Source organism: Petaurus breviceps, unplaced genomic scaffold, assembly GCF_028583685.1.
Source record: "Petaurus breviceps papuanus isolate PSGF00001 unplaced genomic scaffold, PetGlider_PUasm1.0 214, whole genome shotgun sequence".
Lineage (NCBI taxonomy): Eukaryota > Metazoa > Chordata > Mammalia > Diprotodontia > Petauridae > Petaurus > Petaurus breviceps.
In genome coordinates, this window is record NW_027185863.1 from 12,048,208 (window position 1) to 12,065,984 (window position 17,777).

General features: G+C 35.2%; 1 protein-coding gene across 1 annotated transcript in view; it reads left to right on the forward strand.

Annotated features, from left to right (window-relative positions):
- The window catches only part of TUBGCP3 (tubulin gamma complex component 3), a 180,888-nt gene that overhangs the window by 123,813 nt on the left and 39,298 nt on the right, over positions 1 to 17,777 (forward strand). Inside the window, exons 14-17 of the mRNA XM_069094097.1 lie at positions 1,438 to 1,627; positions 4,577 to 4,712; positions 5,219 to 5,287; positions 9,844 to 9,979. Coding sequence (XP_068950198.1) covers positions 1,438 to 1,627; positions 4,577 to 4,712; positions 5,219 to 5,287; positions 9,844 to 9,979 — 531 coding nt within the window. The remainder of the gene's footprint in view (positions 1 to 1,437; positions 1,628 to 4,576; positions 4,713 to 5,218; positions 5,288 to 9,843; positions 9,980 to 17,777) is intronic.

Here is a 17,777-nt window from a genome sequence, read left to right on the forward strand (position 1 = left end):
AACTGTGCTGATTTCTTCTACTCAACAGCCTTCAATATTTATCCATTGCTTACCAAATAAATTCTGCATCCTGGCATTTATGACCTTTTCCAAGCTTTTTTTTTCCCCAGCTAAATAGATGTCTCTTTTCCAGATAAATATATTTCTCTGGCTATTTTCAGTGTTCCAGTTAAACTAAACCATTTGCTGGTCCTTGTTCTCAGCCTGATTTCTCCTGTCTCTCTGCATCTTCTCATGCCATCACCCAGAATGACATGTTCTATTCTCCATCCTGCACTCACTTATTCCCACTTGTTGAGATTGAGGCACCCCCTTTCCTTTTATCACCTTTTGTTGCTTTCATTTGTACTGACTGCCTTTTGCCTTGTATCGTGACTCTGTAAAATTGTATCCTTTCTTTGGAATGTTTGCTCCAAGAACCTAGGGCCATGTCTTATCTTTTCTTTGTGTCCCCATCACTTAGCATAGTGTTTTATAGCAGTTACTTAATAAATGTGTTGAATTTAATTGAATGTAACTAAACAGTTGAAGATTAACATCACTCAGGATATTTTTCTTACCTTTAAAAAAGCCTCTCTGCCCACTTACTTTGGAATTTAGCTATTCTTAACTAGACAAAGCTGTTTTTTTTTTTACATTTGTATTCCTTAAAAATGAAAAAAAAAAGGAAAAGAGCCAGATGACCTTAAAATAGAAAAGACAAAAAATTTCTATTAGTATGAGGAACAAATAAAATATTTTTTTAATTAACCCTGGATTTTCCCATTATTTCCAAGTTTGTTTAAATACATTTCCAAAAGACATCTCTTACATAGTTTCCTTTTAGTTTGCAGAAGCTGTAGTGGTAGAATTTGGAAATAAGACTTGCCTTATAATAGCTGGAAGTAATAATGCAGTTCTTTTGAGGTTCATTTCCATTGGATTGACATATAGGTGAGAATACCTTATTATATCAGTCTTTGGGTTCTTAAATAGTAGTAGATCAATAACATGTTACTTTGTACTTTATAGCATTGTATTTTTAATGAAATCAGTATGCTTATTTTTAGTAGACATTATTTGAACTGTAGTATCTATGATTTCAAGCACCACTGGTTTCTGCTTATCGCATACTTATCTGTTTTTCTGTTAAATTATCAGTCATAGATATTGTGTAAAATGTCATGTCTGCTGTAAATTCAATTGGGTATTAGATTTTTTGGAAGTTACCAGTAATTTTACTTGGTAATGATAAAATGGTTACGATTCTCCATATTGTCTAGTACTCATACCATTTCAGATTGTAAGAGTAGGATTTTTAGAAATATTCACTATTGACATGTATATACATATGTCATGTGCATATATGACATGTACATATATATGCCTTTTTAGTTTCCTGTCTTGGTTAAAATGCAAATAAAGTATACATATATACTTTTCTTTTTTGTTTTGCAGCTGCAGACTTATTCACAGATTTGGAAAATGCATTTCAGGGAAAAATTGATGCAGCTTATTTTGAGACCAGCAAATACTTATTGGATGTTCTTAATAAAAAATACAGTTTATTGGAGCACATGCAGGCTATGCGGCGATATTTACTTCTTGGTCAAGGAGATTTTATAAGGCACTTAATGGATTTGCTTAAGTAAGAAAAATATGAATACATACTTCTTACATGTGATAACATGTGATAGAAATAATTACTATTTTAAAAGAAAGTTCTTTTAGTGTAACTCATATGACTTTCTTATAAGAATATTTAAGTATAATGAAGAGGAAAACTCAGTGGTTTCCCTTCATGCAAGATATATTTTTAAACAAAATTTGAAAAGTAAAAATAGATTTACAAGATATTTAAACGAAACTACCTTGTTATCTTTGTTGATGGTTCCCAAAATAAAATTTTTGGGATGATGAAGTGTAAGCTGTGTGTCTTGATTGTACTGCTTCAGCATGTGTGTGTGTGTGTATGTATGTATACGCACATGTCAGTATCCAAGCCAGCAACCATTTATGGAGTACCTGCTATGTTCTAGGCATCAGGACATCAAATTGCTTCTTGATTCAAGTCTATAGTAAGTAAGGTGCTATGCCAGGTATTTCAGACTCACTTGCTAATCAGGGCAGCTCTAAGTGTAAAAGAGAATGTTGGTCATTATGAGTATTTTAAGCTGTAGTACCAATAGTAATACCAACTACATTTGGCAGCATCTTCCAAACAAGGGAAAGAGTCCCTTTCTCTTAGCTGCTTTCATTAAAAAAAAAAAAGGCAAAAACCCACACCTACTTTTTTTTTTGTTTGATAATAATTATATTGACCATGGTAACATCTCTGAAAATAGTTACGATCTATAAGGCACTATGTATAAGAGCAATATGCTTTTTGAAGCATGTAGTGAAAAAAAGTGTTCTTTAGCGAATGAAATAGCCTTTGATTGTTATAAAATTTTGTTTTGTGTGAACTGAGAATATGAGATGCACAGAATCTTTAAGTTGATGTATGTAAAACTTTTAAAAATCACTATTTAAGATAAATGACTTTATGGTTGTAGAGGTGTAATGCCGTGCAAAGGCAACTTCCCAAGGTTCAAAATACCAGCATAGCTGCTCTCCATTTTATTCAGTGACAAATTAAGTACAGAGAAAATCAAAATATAGCATAATTCAAAATACAGCATTCACCAAGTGTAATTCAATAATTTCCAAGTACTACTCCACCCCTGGACATTACATTCACTTAGTCCATCACAAAGCCCCTCTTCTCAAATGGAGATTAGTTTTCAATCATAAGCAAAGTACATTCATTTGGTCAGTCCCAGAGCACAAAAAAGTCAAAAGTTTCCTACCCTTGGATCTTAACTGAATAGGCCACCTACCCCAGACTTACAACAAGCTTAAGCATAGCATTTAATACCCAAAGAGAGGTCTTTTCTTCATCTTGACCAGAGGCAAGTTCTCATCAATCTTTGTTCCTGGGGAGACAAAGCTTAGCAAGGCCACAAGATACATCGCCAGTCTCTTCATTAATTCATCCTCTGTCTGCAGAACAGTCCTAGGACCCCTGAAAACATTAGCAAAACCCTCTCCCAGGATTTCTGTAAACATACAACAAGAAAATCCTTCTTCAGGGCTTCTGAACCAACAGAAAGGTTCCCAGACCCCTGCAACAACAGCACTGTGCTTCACCAGTGGACAAATCTGGCAAAACAACATCAAAACAGACAGACAAACTACCAGCGTAACAGTCATGTCTCCTCAGTCCTTGGCAGCTCTGGGTGGCAGCTCTCAAAAGTCCTGGGCAGTTCGAACTGGCCCTCAGCAATCCTCAGTCTCTGCCTCCACCATGCTGCTTCCAAAAAATTCTTCTGCCTCTCTCTCTGCTTGTGCTTCTCTAAATTCACTTCACCAGCTCCCCCCAGTTCAGTTCTTTCTTTTAATGCCAGCAAGTCCATCCCACAAGTGGGATTCACAAGTTCTGGGTTTTAACACAGTCAAACCAAAAACCAAGCCAATACAGGGGGATCTTTAAATTCCATTACTATTACATAATAACAATAATAGCAATGATAATAATTACTAACATTTATATAGTACTTACTACAGAGTGCCAGGTGATTATAATTATAAGTAAGTGATTATAATTAGTATCTCATTTGATCCTCACAACAATCCTTGGAAGTAGATACTATTATTTTGCCATATAGCAGATGAGGAAACTGAGGCAAACAGAGGTAAAATGACTTACCCAGAGCGCATCTAGTGAGTGAATCTGAGAGTAGATTTGAATTCATATCTCCCTGACTCCAGGCCTAACACTCTGTCCACTGTGCCACCTAGCTGCCGTGCGTGTGCACAAATCATTTGGAATAGAAAGTTTGAATCTGGTACATTTGGTAATACCTTAGAGCTATAAAATAAGTTTATTATGCTAAAATCTTTAAATTTCTCTCTAAACATATGTTTTTATATTTCTTTAGGGGAATTTGATACTTAGATCTTCCTTAAACTTGTTATAGAGGAATTGACAAGCTAACTGTGTGTGTGTGTGTGTGTGTGTGTGTGTGTGTGTTATGGCAAAAACTATGTGTGTGTATATGAATTTGTGTGTATGCACATATATGTACATGTGTGTATATATGTATGTCGGGAGATCAATTAGTTCCTGTAGGCCTTATGAAATGGAAGGGATATGTTTATAATTGATGATGAAAGGCTTCATTCTTAAATTTTTAAATCTGTGCCAAACACCTAAAGAATCCTTATGGAATGAATGAATTCTAAGAGGGAAAAATGTTATCTTACTTATTTGGAAATACATATGATGAGTAAGCATCTGAAAATGCAGACATCTTTTCATAGAGCAATTTATAGTCTTTTGAGGGTTGTGAAATTTGAATGTTCAGAGTGCATTAAAACTAAATTTGTTTTGAGGTACGCCAACGATTGGTAGTAGATTTTGGTGATAATGTTTGAAATAATTGAAGCTATCCTATCTTAAAATCAGGTAAATTTATCCTGTGTTGTGATGCTTTAGTTATCAAAATGCTTTTTAGGCACCTAATTATTTCTTTAAATGTGTCTTTTTATCTGTCAGACCAGAGCTTGTCCGTCCAGCTACCACTTTGTATCAGCATAACTTGACAGGAATTCTTGAAACTGCTGTCAGGGCAACTAATGCACAGTTTGACAGTCCTGAAATCCTTAAACGACTGGATGTTAGACTTCTGGAGGTATTTTAACCTTGTCCCTATTTTAAAATGATGTATACCAGTTACAAAAAAGATTATCAGAATGAATTTTGTGCTGAAACAGAATGTTGTACCTAATACTTTTACTGGTACTTCAAGTATTTTGGGAGGTGGATAGGGGGCAGGTTATAAAATGGTGAATATAATTTATCATCAAATTGTTGTGTTTAGTGGTAGATTAGATTTTTCAGAAGCATGATAATCATCAGAAAGAAATGTTAATTTTTCATTTGTAATAAAAATCAAGAAAAGTAGTTTTTTGCCTTTTGTTTGAAGTGTTTTTTTAAAAAAAATCATATGAAGTATATCTTAATTCTATGTATTTTTTGTCAATAGAAAAAAAATGGAAATTAAGCCAAAATTCACAAAACAAACTCATCTGCTGTTACCCACATTGTGACAATTCTCACAGTTTACACGTTATTTGTTTTGTTTTCTCCTTAGGGAGAATAAATAAGATCTTTAGCAGTATTTTTTTTTCATACTAGGTATCTCCAGGTGATACTGGATGGGATGTATTCAGCCTGGACTATCATGTTGATGGACCAATTGCAACTGTAAGATCATTTTGTGTATTTGTGTAGCATTCATAGTTGTTTTGATGGCTAAATATTTTGTTATTTTTAAATGGCCTTTCTACTCTAAGAACTTCTGATTAAAGTGATCACTTGGCATCTGGGATATACCCACTGAATGAACACTTAAGCCAAAACTTCATTTTCTTTAAATTATTAATGAGTGCTAAAACGCCCCATTATTAAAAACATTCTTTTAAAAAATAAATCATTTGTTCTCTTGTAGATTTCAGCAAGTACTTAATAAATGGATTGTTCATTTTATTCCATTATTCCTAGACTGTAGCAACTAATTTGGGATAATTTGCAATGAACTATAAAATGTATTTCAGGGGAATCGTATTTGTACTACTTAAATAAAATTTGATACGTAGTATTCATCTGAACTGATGAGAAAATAGCTGTACTATTGTTCAAAGTGCTTTTTACCATATTTAAAGAAATGTATTATTTTTTTAAACACTTATCAAAGAACAAAAGTTTGACCAGCATAGTTGTCTTCTTACAGATGTGAAGTTAAAGGATGAAGTAGCTCTTCTTAACATGACTGTTTTTTGCAGAGATTTTAACATATTGTTATTCACTATTATCTTTTCTAACTTATAATCAATCGACCCCAAAATTACCTATTTGATATCTTTACTTAGCAAAACTTTATATTACAATATAATTAAAACTGATATTATTGTTTGGACATCTGATTATCTACCTAGAAATCTTAGTAGAGCCCTAATCCTAATGCTCTGAATTACACTGATTTCCTATACTTCTAAAATTTAAATAACTAAACCCAATCAATATAAAATTATCAGAATTGCCATAGCCATGCTTAGTGGCCCTTCCAGCATGATAAATCAGGTTAATAGCTCCTGTGCTATTGGCTTCATATCAATTATGTGAAATATTGACTGTTAGTAAAATTTTTGTCTTTATTTCCAGCCCATCTTACATAATAATTAAAATTACATGATTTATTCTTAATTTCAACTTTATTAACATACTTAGCTTATAAACATTTAGTTATAAGTGTTTCATTCTAAATAATATGACTTTTTCTATTTTCTATACAAAATGCATATTTTTGCGATATATATATATTTTTTACTAGCTAAAATCAAGCAGAGATTAGGTTTTCCTATAAGGCTTAGAAAATAATCTAAGATTTAATATAAAAGAAATGTAATTGCAAGTACTTATGTTAGATGATGTACATTTGATATTTTTGCATAGTGTAAAAGATACCATATTAAATTAGATGAATGCTTCATAGAAGTTTAAGTGCTTAGAGAAATAGGTATCCCGTGGAGAAAATTTTTTAAATCACTGAACATTATCTATATGTGTGATCTCTAAATTATTTCATAATGTTACAGGACTGAATAGCAGTGCAAAGGCATATATTGTTGTTCATTTAACACTACAGAGAAATTCTCTGACTACTTGGTGAAAACTAGAATTTTTTCTGCATTCCATCTTTTGGAAAATAGTCATAGAACAAGAAAAACATATCAAGGAGTGATTTAAAAGAGGGAAAAATGAAAACTATTTGAGACATGTTCGTGTTCAGTATACATCTAGACCTGTCTGCCACATCGATATCTATAATACTGGCATAAGGAGAATTGGTATTTATTATGGTGGTCCTCAAGGATCACAAGATTTTGAATTGAAAAAAAGAAATATTAAATTGCTAACAGCAGCATAGCAGTTGTAAATTTAATTGAACATATGTTTATTGAGTATTGTATGATAAACATTGCAGAATATATGAAGATGTACAAGATGTAGTCCTCACGTTCATTTCAGTGACTTATATTTTTGTAGCAGAGGATAATACAGGATGAATACAATCACACTAGTTCAGGACCACAGAAGAGGGAAAAATTACTTCCAGGAAGATTATTAAAGAAGGAGATATTATCTGAGCTGGACCTTGATTCAGCAAAGATGTTCCAAAACTTAACTTGGGTGGACATAGAACCTACCTTGTCTAAATATGGAAACATGTCTGGCCAGCACAACAGATTGGTGATTGTATGGTCTTGGGCACTTTCTGTATTGGGGACATCCTCCAAGTCTGAAGAGCCTAAACTTCACATCTGTGAACTCCTTGTGCCTATTCATGGTCAGGAAGCAACATCAGTATGGCCAGACCCAACCAGGAAGCTATGTCAGGGGACGTTAGACTGGAACATTAGACCTCTGGGTCAATCAAATCTTAGGGACACCTTTGTTTTCTCTTGGGGAAAAAACTAGCCTAACTTGGGCTAGTTACATGGGGGACAGTGTTTAGGGGATTGTTCCCACTACAGTTAGACATTGCAAATGGACAAAGAGCTGAATTTTGTAGGAGAAATAGAACCAGTTAGATTGTATCTGTTACCCCAAGACTCTTTCTGGAGAAAAATTTTTTAAACACCAGTGTCTATATGATATTTTGTGACTCTGAAACAATGGAATCCCACAATCTATAGAAAATTGCAGATCATTCAAATGACAATGGAGAGAAAAATGGTGGGCTATAATGAGCTATCACGTATTACCAATGAAGAATTATGAGCAATAAAATGTTTGAAAGAGAAGTATTATTGATATTTATCAGTAAAGAAGTTCAGCTGATCATGGAGATAGAACTTGTGATAACAGATAACTATCCTGCTTTCTGGAAAGGCTTTTAGTTATAGTTCTGTTAGCAGACTATTTTTGCTCTCTGAAGAACAGCCTAGCTAATCATCACAGCCTGGGTCAAGAATTTATAGATCATAGCAAACTGTAAAATAAGGAATATTATAGAATGGTCTTCAGTCCTTTGTGAACTTCTTCTCCAGAGACCTAGACAGATTGGTGGGAAATGGGCAAAGGGTACATACAGCTTTTATATAGTTTATAAACATAAGCTTAACTCTTGGGACGTGTACTCATAACCTGAATGCTGCAAAATTATGATGATCAAAATTTTTTTTTTTTTAAGCAATTGGGGTTAAGTAACTTGCTCAAGGTTACACGGACAGTTATTTCTGGGTGTGGTGCTGAGTGTCTGAGCCCGGGATTCGATCTCCAGGTCGTCCCAACACTGGAACCGGTGCTCTTACTCACTGAGCCACCTGGCCGCCCCTAAGCAATTGGGGTTAAGTAACTTGCTCAAGGTTACATGGCCAGGTGTTTCTGGGTGGGTGCTAAGTGTCTGAGCCTGGGATTCGATCTCCAGGTCTTCTCAACACTGGAGCCGGTGCTCTTACTTGCTGTGCTACCTGGCCGCCCCATGATGATCAAATTTGTTACTCCCAAAAGATATAAGAAGGTACCTTGCCACCCCTTTGCAGAGGTAGGCAGATTGTGTGTGTAGAACAGTACATACATCAGAATTTTAAAATATGTTGTTTAGTTTGGCAAAACTGTTTTTTACACTTAATTTTTTTTGTTATAAAGGATTCTCTCTGTGAGGGGAAAGGCAATTGATGAATTGGCAAATGTAGGGGATATAAAAGCAAAAGATTTCAATAAAATTTATTTAAAACATCTTTTTACCAATTCTTTTACATTCAAGGTCAGGCTTATCCAAGAAGCTTTCTGTAACCCTTCCAGTCCTTGTTCTCTCTTCTCTGAGCTCTTTTAGCATTAACAATTGTGCCACACACAAAAATAAACAAGGGCTCATATGTAGAATTTTAGAGATTAGATGGTACCCTAGAGATTTTCTAGTCCAATTCCCACCTTTTTTGGGTAAAGAAACTGCAACTTAAAGAGGCAAAGTGATTTGTTCAGGGTCTGCCAGTGAAAGAGTAAATATTAGAACCAGAAGTTGTTCCTCCCAACTCTTTTTATCCAGTGTTTTCACTAAAATCCCTTGCTTTCTTGACATATATTTGACTACTACAGAAATATTGCTGGCCACTTCAGGTTCAATAAGCACTTACTATATGCCAAAAACCATGTTAAGTACTAGATATACAAAGACAAAAAAAAAACAGTCATGTCCTCAAGGAGTTTACTTATTTATTTAATTGGAAGAAACACCATATACACATATAATGCAAAGTGTGTAATTTTGTAGATGGCAGTAGGAAACAGTAAAAATTGGGGAAATTATGAAAGACCTTTTATAGGATCTAGCATTTCAGCTGACATTTGAAGTTGTAGTTCTTAGAGGTGAAATGTAGGCAAGGACAACAGCATGTACAAAGATCCCTGTTTTAGATGGAATGTTATATATGAGAATAGGAAGTTCTGGTTAAGGGTGAATGAATGCATTAGTGTGGCAATATATCTACCCCAAAGCCAAACTTATGGAAGAATAAGTTATGTTCTAATAGGATTTTAATAATGTGATTCTTGTCTTTCAAATTATATTTGATCATTTCTTTTCAAAACTTCACACTTATGTAAATGATCACTTTTGTTGATAATTATATTGGTTGTACTGCCATCTTACTTGTGGTAGATTAGGTGTTAATAAGTTTTCCTTATGAAACTGCTGAGACAAAATGTGTCTTTGTAGATGTTGGCAATACTTTTAGACTATTTGCTGTTCTTTTCAGGTATTTACTAGAGAGTGCATGAGTCACTATCTAAGGGTGTTTAACTTTCTCTGGCGAGCAAAACGAATGGAATATATCCTCACTGATATACGGAAAGGACATATGTGCAATGCAAAGCTCCTGAAAAATATGCCAGGTAAAATATAAACTTTAATGTTTTACTTAATTTTCTTTTATATGGATGAATCTGTTTTATAGCTGATTCAAACTATTTTTACTGGATTCTTCAAAAAGGAATGAAATCATATAATATGACTAAAGTAAAAATCATTGCTAGTTTCTTTTTCTATTTCTACCTTTGAGGAAATTTTAATTTAGTTTAGGCTCAAATATTCAATTAAGTTATTAAGCATTTATTAAATATTTGCTCTGTGATAGGCAGTAGGCCAAGTGCTAGGGATTGAAAGACAAAAGTGAAATAGTCTGCCCTCAGTCAATTCACCTTCTAACTGGGAAGACAAAATGTGCATATAAAAGTATGGTATACACCAGATGAATGCAGTGAAGTTTTGAGACAGATGGTACTAGTTTCTTAGGGAATCAGGAAAGATTTTATATAGAGAGTAAAGTTATAACTGATACTTGAAGGAAAACCAGGATTCTTAAGAGGTGGATGTAAGCAGAGAGGGAGTATATGTTCCAGGCATGAGGGTTATTTGTTGCAGAAGCATGGAGATGGGACTCTCATGTGCACAGAACAGCAAATCAGTATAGATAGTAGTATGGATGATTATTTCTCAGAGTTCAAATCTAGGTCACTAATTTGCTATAAACCCTTTTGTTTTTGGTTTATTTTTCATTCTACCATTCATTGTTGTACTTCAGAAATGTAAATGAATAAAACTGTTTTTGGATGATCTCTGCGGACAGTTGATCAAAGTTCATATCCCGAACATATTTTGCAAGTGTTATTAGTTAAATTTCTTATTCAAGATTATTTTAATAATTGTGTTGTGGTTCAAAAACCATAACATTAAATTATTCTTAGAATATTAACTTTCAGTTTTGCAAAGCCTCATATAAATTTGATGGTCAATTAGCCAGGCTTTTGGATTGATAATTCATTAGGTGTTAGTTAACAAGTAAATCAGTGAGCAGATAGCTTATTTAAAAGTTTTAAAATTTATGTATTTTTGTCTACTAATGAGTTTTGATTTGGCTGAAACGAAGTATTTAAGGAAACCTTTAAGGAAGCCTTATATCTCATAGTGATGTAACATAATGGAGAAAAAATGTTATTTCTTGAAGAAAGGATTTGAAAACTTCTCTTCCTTATTAGGTTAAAGACCTGTCATTACTAGGCTAAAGACTTATCAGGTTTGAGGGTTCAAAGGCAGTGTGATACTGAAAAGAAACATACTAACCATACTGACTGGATCCGCTATAAATTTATGATATCTGATTTTTTTTTTTTTTTGAGGAGGGAAGGCAGGGCAGTTGGGGTTAAGTAACTTGCCCACGGTCACGTGGCTAGTAAGTGTTAAGTGAGGCTGGATTTGAACTCAAATCCTCCAGACTGCAGGGCTGGTGCTCTATTCACTGTGCCACCTCGCCACCCTATGTTATCTAATATTAACCAATTGAAACAAGATACGACTTGTATAACTTCATAATCACTTTATCATTTCACTTACCACAGCAACTATTCCAAACCTTTTCATCCCTCTTCTAACTTCCCATGGTACTCCCTACTCCTTTATTTCTCTCACCCTTTTAGGTGAGGAACTTTCCTCCTATTTTACCAAAACTTGAGTACATTGAACAAGAGCTCCCTTTTGCCTTCCTCATCATCTTTAATCTCTCAGATGCCTTCCTTCACTATTTCCTCCTTTATTCCTGCCTCAGGATGGAGAAGTGGCCCTTCTTGCTCTGGCAAACACATCTCATACACTCTTGATTCCAAAGGCCTTATTCTGAGCCCTCTTCTCCCTTTTGAGTATCTCACTTGGTAATCTCATCTGTTCCCATGGGTTCAATCATCTATGCAGATGATTCCCAGATGTATGTATTCAGCACTGAGCTCTAATTTCACGTCACTGCCTTTTGTATGTCTCAAACTGGTTGTCCCATAGACATTTCAAACTCAGCATCTCCAAAAAAGTAACTTACTGGCTTCCTCCTAAACCTGTTCCTCTTCCATACCTTCTCATTGCTTTTGATGGCACCACCTCTCCTCCAAGTCACCCAGGATTGCAAGGTTGGTGTTATCTTTAATATTTTACTTTTACTCACCCCACTTAACATCTATTGTTTCTACCTTGACAGTATTTCCTATGATTTTCCTTATCTTTTTTTCTCACACATCTTTCATCCTGCTGAAGACTCTTTATCATCTCAGACCTGGACTGTTGCAATAGTTATCTAGTTGGTTTCTCTACTTTCTGTGCCTCCCTCCTCCTCACAATTCGAATCCATCCTCTTCATTTGACAAAGTGATTTTCTGAAAGTATGAATCAGATTAGGTCTCACACTTCCCGCTTAATAAACTCCAGTGACTCTCTGTTAATTGTAGGATTAAATTAAAAATCCTGTTTGATATTTAAAGCCTTTCACAAACGTTTCCAGTTTACTTAGACTTACTCTGCTCTGTATTCTTTGATCCAGCAATGCTGGCATTCTTATTGTTTTTTGCACGTGATGGAAATCTTCTCACTCTACATTTTTCATTGGTGCTCTTTTTGCTTGGAACACTCTTACTACTAGCTTCCTTGGGTTCCTTCAAGACTCAGTAAATGATGTCATTCTTAAATCAGGAGCAACATTTTATTTAATGAAAAAAGTTAGAAACTATTCCAATAGGATCAGCGACATAATATAGCTAATGATTATCAACACTACCTACCATTTAACACAGTGATAGAGATTTCAACTCTAGCAGTAAGATAAGAAAGAGAAATTGAGAGAATAAGCAAAGGCATAGAGGAAATATAATTACTAATTTTTGTGGATATGATTTATTTAGACTTTAAAAAGTCAGCTAACTGGGTGGCTAGGTGGCACAGTGAATAGAGCACTGGCCCTTGAGTCAGGAGGAACTGAGTTCAAATCTGACCTCAGACACTTAACACAAAAACTACCTCTGTGACCTTGGACGAGTCACTTAACCCCAATTGCCCTCCAAAAATAAAAAAAAAAGTTAGCTAACATACATTTATTTTATTTATTTTTTTGAATTAAATTTTATGTTTATTTTTAGTTTACATCATTTATTTCCACAAGATTTTGAGTTACAAATTTTCTCCACATTTTTCCCCTACCCAACACCCCAAAACAGCTATCCCATTGAATACCCCCTCCTCCAATCTGCTCTCTCCCATATATTCCCTCATTCCCCCTCCGACTTTCCAGTAGGGCATGGTGGACCTCTATGCCCCAGTGCCTGTATATTTTATTTCCCACTTGTGTGTAAAGTAATAGTAATAATAGTGTGTGTGTGTGTGTGTGTGTGTGTATGTATATATATTTAAATATTTAATATTAAAACTTTGAATTCCAGATTCTTTCCCTATCTCCCTCATCACCCACCCTTACTGGGAAGATAAGCAATTCAATATAGGTTGTACATGTGTAGCTATGCAAAACATTTCCATAGTGGATATATTGTGAAAGATTGACTATATTTCCCTCCATCCTATCCCACCCCCCACTTCTTCTATTCTCTACTTTGATCCTGTCCCTTTGCAAAAGTGGGTGCTTGTAACTTCCCTATCCCCCAGCCTGCTCTCCTGTCCATCATCCCCCCTCTCATCCCTACTCTTCTGTAGGATGAGATACCCTATTTGGTGTGTCATTCCCTCTCTAAGCCAAATTCAATGAGAATAAGGTTGACTCATTCCCTTTTGCCTTCCTGTTCTTACCCTCCATTGTAATAGTTTTGCCTTGCCTCTTCTTTATGAGATAATTTGCCTCATTCTGTCTCTCCCCATCTCCTCTCATTATATTCCTCTCTCACCTCTAAATTTCACCTTCTAAGTATCATCCCTTCCTATTGAACTCGTCCTGTGCCCTCTGTCTGTATACCTGTACACACACACATATATATATATATATATATATACACACACTCACATATGTATTCATACTCCCATATACCCTTCTATATAGACATATGTGTGTATGTTTACATCTATCTATCTACCTGCCTATCTATCTCTATCTATCTATCTATCTATCTATCTATTTATCTATCTATCTATCTATCTATCTATCTATCTATCTATCTATCTGTCTATCTACATTTCTATTTCCTTCAACTATTCTCATACTGAGAAAAGTTTTATAAGTTACAATTATCGTTTTTCCATGTAGGAATGTAAATAGTTCAACTTTGATAAGTTCCTTATGATTTCTTTTCCCTGTTTGTCTTCTTATGCTTCTCTTGCTTCTTGTATCTGAATGTCAGATTTTCTATTCAGCTCTGGCTTTTTCATCATGAATTCTCGAATGTCCTCTATTCCGTTGAATGACCATATTTTCCCCTGAAACATGACACTCAGTTTGCTGGGTAGGTGACTCTTGGTTTTAATGCCAGCTCCTTTGACCTCCAGAATATCATTCCAAGCCCTTCAATCCCTCAGTATAGAAGCTGCCAGATCTTGTGTTATTCTGATTGTGTTTCCACAATATTCAAATTGTTTCTTCCTGGCTGCTTGTGATATTTTCTCCTTGATCTGGGAACTCTGGAACCTGGCTATAAAATTCCTAGGAGTTTTCTTTTGGGGATCTTTTTCAGGAGGTGATGGGTAGATTTTTTCAACCTCTATTTTGGCCTCTGGTTCTAAAACATCGGGGCAGTTTTCCTTGAGAATTTCTTGAAGGATGATTTATAGGTCCTTTTTTTTTTAATAATTTATTTTTAAAAAAATTTTTTAGTTTACATCATTTATTTCCACAATATTTTGAGTTACACATTTTCTCCCTAATTTTCCCCTGCCCTCCACCCCAAAACAACGGTCTCACTGAATATCCCCTTCCCCAATCTGCTCTCTCCTATATCTTACCCCATCCTTCCTCCGACTTTCCAGTATGGCATGGTGGATCTCTATGCCCCAGTGCCTGTATATCTTATTTCCCAGTTACATGTAAAATAATAATAATATATATTTTTAAGCATTTTATTTTAAACCTTTGAATTCCAGATTCTTATAGGGTGTACATGTGTAGCTATGCAAAACATTTCCATAGTGGATATATTGTGAAAGACTGACTATATTTCCCTCCATCCCATCCCACCCCCCACTTGTTCTGTTCTCTACTTTGATCCTGTCTCTTTTCGAAAGTGGATGCTTCCAACTTCCTTCCCCCCCAGCCTGCCCTCTCTTCCATTATCCTCCCTCTCATCCCTTCTCCCCCCTATTCTCCTGTAGGGTGAGATATCCTATTTAGTGTGTATGTCATTCCCTCCCGAAGGATTCATTGAGAATAAGGTTGACTCATTCCCTTTTGCCTTCCTGTTCTTCCCCTCCATTGTAACCTTTTTCCCTTGCCTCTTTATTTGAGAAAGTTTACCCCATTCTATCTCTCCCCATCTCCTCTCATTATATTCCTCTCATACCTCTTAATTTCACCTTTTAAGTATCATCCCTTCCTATTCAACTGTTCCTGTTCCCTCTGTCTATGTATACCTGTAGACATATATACACATATGCCCATATATCCTCCTATATAGACATATATATGTATTTATACACACACATACACACACACACACACAAACACATTTCTATTCCCTTCAACTATTCTCATACTGAGAAAAGTTTCCTAAGTTATAATTACCGTTTTTCCATGTAGGAATGTAAATAATTCAACTTTGATAAGTTCCTTATGATTTCTTTTCCCTGTTTAGCTTCTCATGCTTCTCTTGCTTCTTGTATCTGAATGTCAAATTTTTTCTTCTCTGTTTTTTTTCATCAAGAATGCTTGAAAGTCCTTTATTCCATTCAATGATCACATTTTCCCCTGAAACATGATACTCAGTTTTTCTGAATAGGTGATTCTTGGTTTTAATCCCAGCTCCTTTGACCTCGGAATATCATATTCCAAGACCTTTGATCCCTCAGTGTAGATGCTACCAGATCTTGTGTTATCCTGATTGTGTTTCCACAGTATTCAAATAGTTTCTTCTTGATTGCTTGTAATATTTTCTTCTTGATCTGGGAACTCCGAAACCTGGTTATAATATTCCTAGGAGTTTTCTTTTTGGGATCTTTTTCAGGAGGTGATGGGTAGATTCTTTCAACCACTATTTTGCACTCTGCTTTTCCTTGAGAATTTCTTGAAGGATGATTTCTAGCCTCTTTTTTTTTGATCATGGCTTTCAGGTAGTCCAATAATTTTTAAATTATCTCTCCTGCATCTATTTAAATATCCAGGTCAGGTTTTTTCTTTTTTTTTTTTAAAGATCAGGGCTTGATTTATTGTTTTCTTGATTGTCCAGACTTGAGAAATTAGTGGGGAAATATTAATAATACAAATTAAACTTTAAAAGTGTGCTGTATGTACATTTTCCCCCATTTTCTTCAGAGCTGATTATTAAGCATTTACTGGCAGTCTTCTGGTTTAAGAGAAAATACAAATTTCCTAGTCTGACAATCAGGGTCCTCTACAATCTGACCCCAACAAAGTTTTCCAGATTTATGCCCCTCTAATTCCCTTCACAACTTTATATTCCATTCCAAGTGAACTGTTAGATATTCCCTGATCTCATTTTTTTTTATTAAATGCTTTATTAACTTCTGATTTACATCATTCGTTTCTGCCAGATTTTGAGTTACGAATTTTCTCCCCATTTTTCTCCTATCCACCACCCCAAAATAGCAGTCCCACAGGATATCCCCTCCTCCAATCTGCTCTCTCCCATGTTTTCTCCCATACCCCTTTTGACTTTTCCAGTGAATCTCTATGTCTCAGTGCCTGTATATCTTATTTCCCAATTACATGCAAGATGGTATTAATAATAGTATACACACACACACACACACACACACACATATATATATATATATATATTTGAATATTTGATTTTAAAACTTTCAATTCCAGATTCATTCCCTTCCTTCCTTGTCACCCACCCTCACTGGGAAGATAAGCAGTTCAGTATAGGTTGTAAATGTGTGGCTAATGCAAAACAATAACGTAGTAGATATATTGTAAAAGACTGACTATATTTCTCTCCCTCCTATCCCACATCCCACTTGTTCTATTCTCTACTTTGATCCTGTCCCTTTTTAAAAGTGGGTGCTTCCAACTTCCCTCCCCTCAGCCTGCCCTCCCTTCCATCATCCCCCCTCTCATCCCCTTCTCCCCCCCTACCCTCCTGGAGGGTGAGATACCCTATTTAATGTGTATTTCATTCCCTTCTCAACCAAATTCAATGGGAATAAGGTTGACCCATTCCCTTTTGCCTTCCTATTCTTCCCCTCCATTGTAACCATTTTTCCTTGCTTCTTCTGTATGAGATATTTTACCCCAGTCTTGTCTCTCCCCATCTCCTCTCATTATATTCCTCTCATCTCTTAATTTCACCTTTTAAGTATCATCCCTTCCTGTTAAATTGGTCCTGTGCCCTCTATCTATGTATACCTGTAAACATATATACACACATTCACTTATGTATTCATATGCCCATATACCCTCATATATAGACATATATATATATATATATATATATATATATATATTTTTTTTTTTTTTGTAGTCCCTTCAACTACTGAGAAAAGTTTCATAAGTTACAATTATTGTTTTTCCATGTGGGAATGTTAATACTTCAACTCTGATAAGTTCTGCCATGCCTCATCCCCTTCTCCCTCCAGGAGGCAAAGGCCCAACTGTACTCCTGAACTCCATGTTCCCAAAGTCCACACTGTACTGACCTCTCACTTTGTCCTTAGCATCTATGGTTTGATAATTCTGGAAACTGCCACAAGTGATGGTGA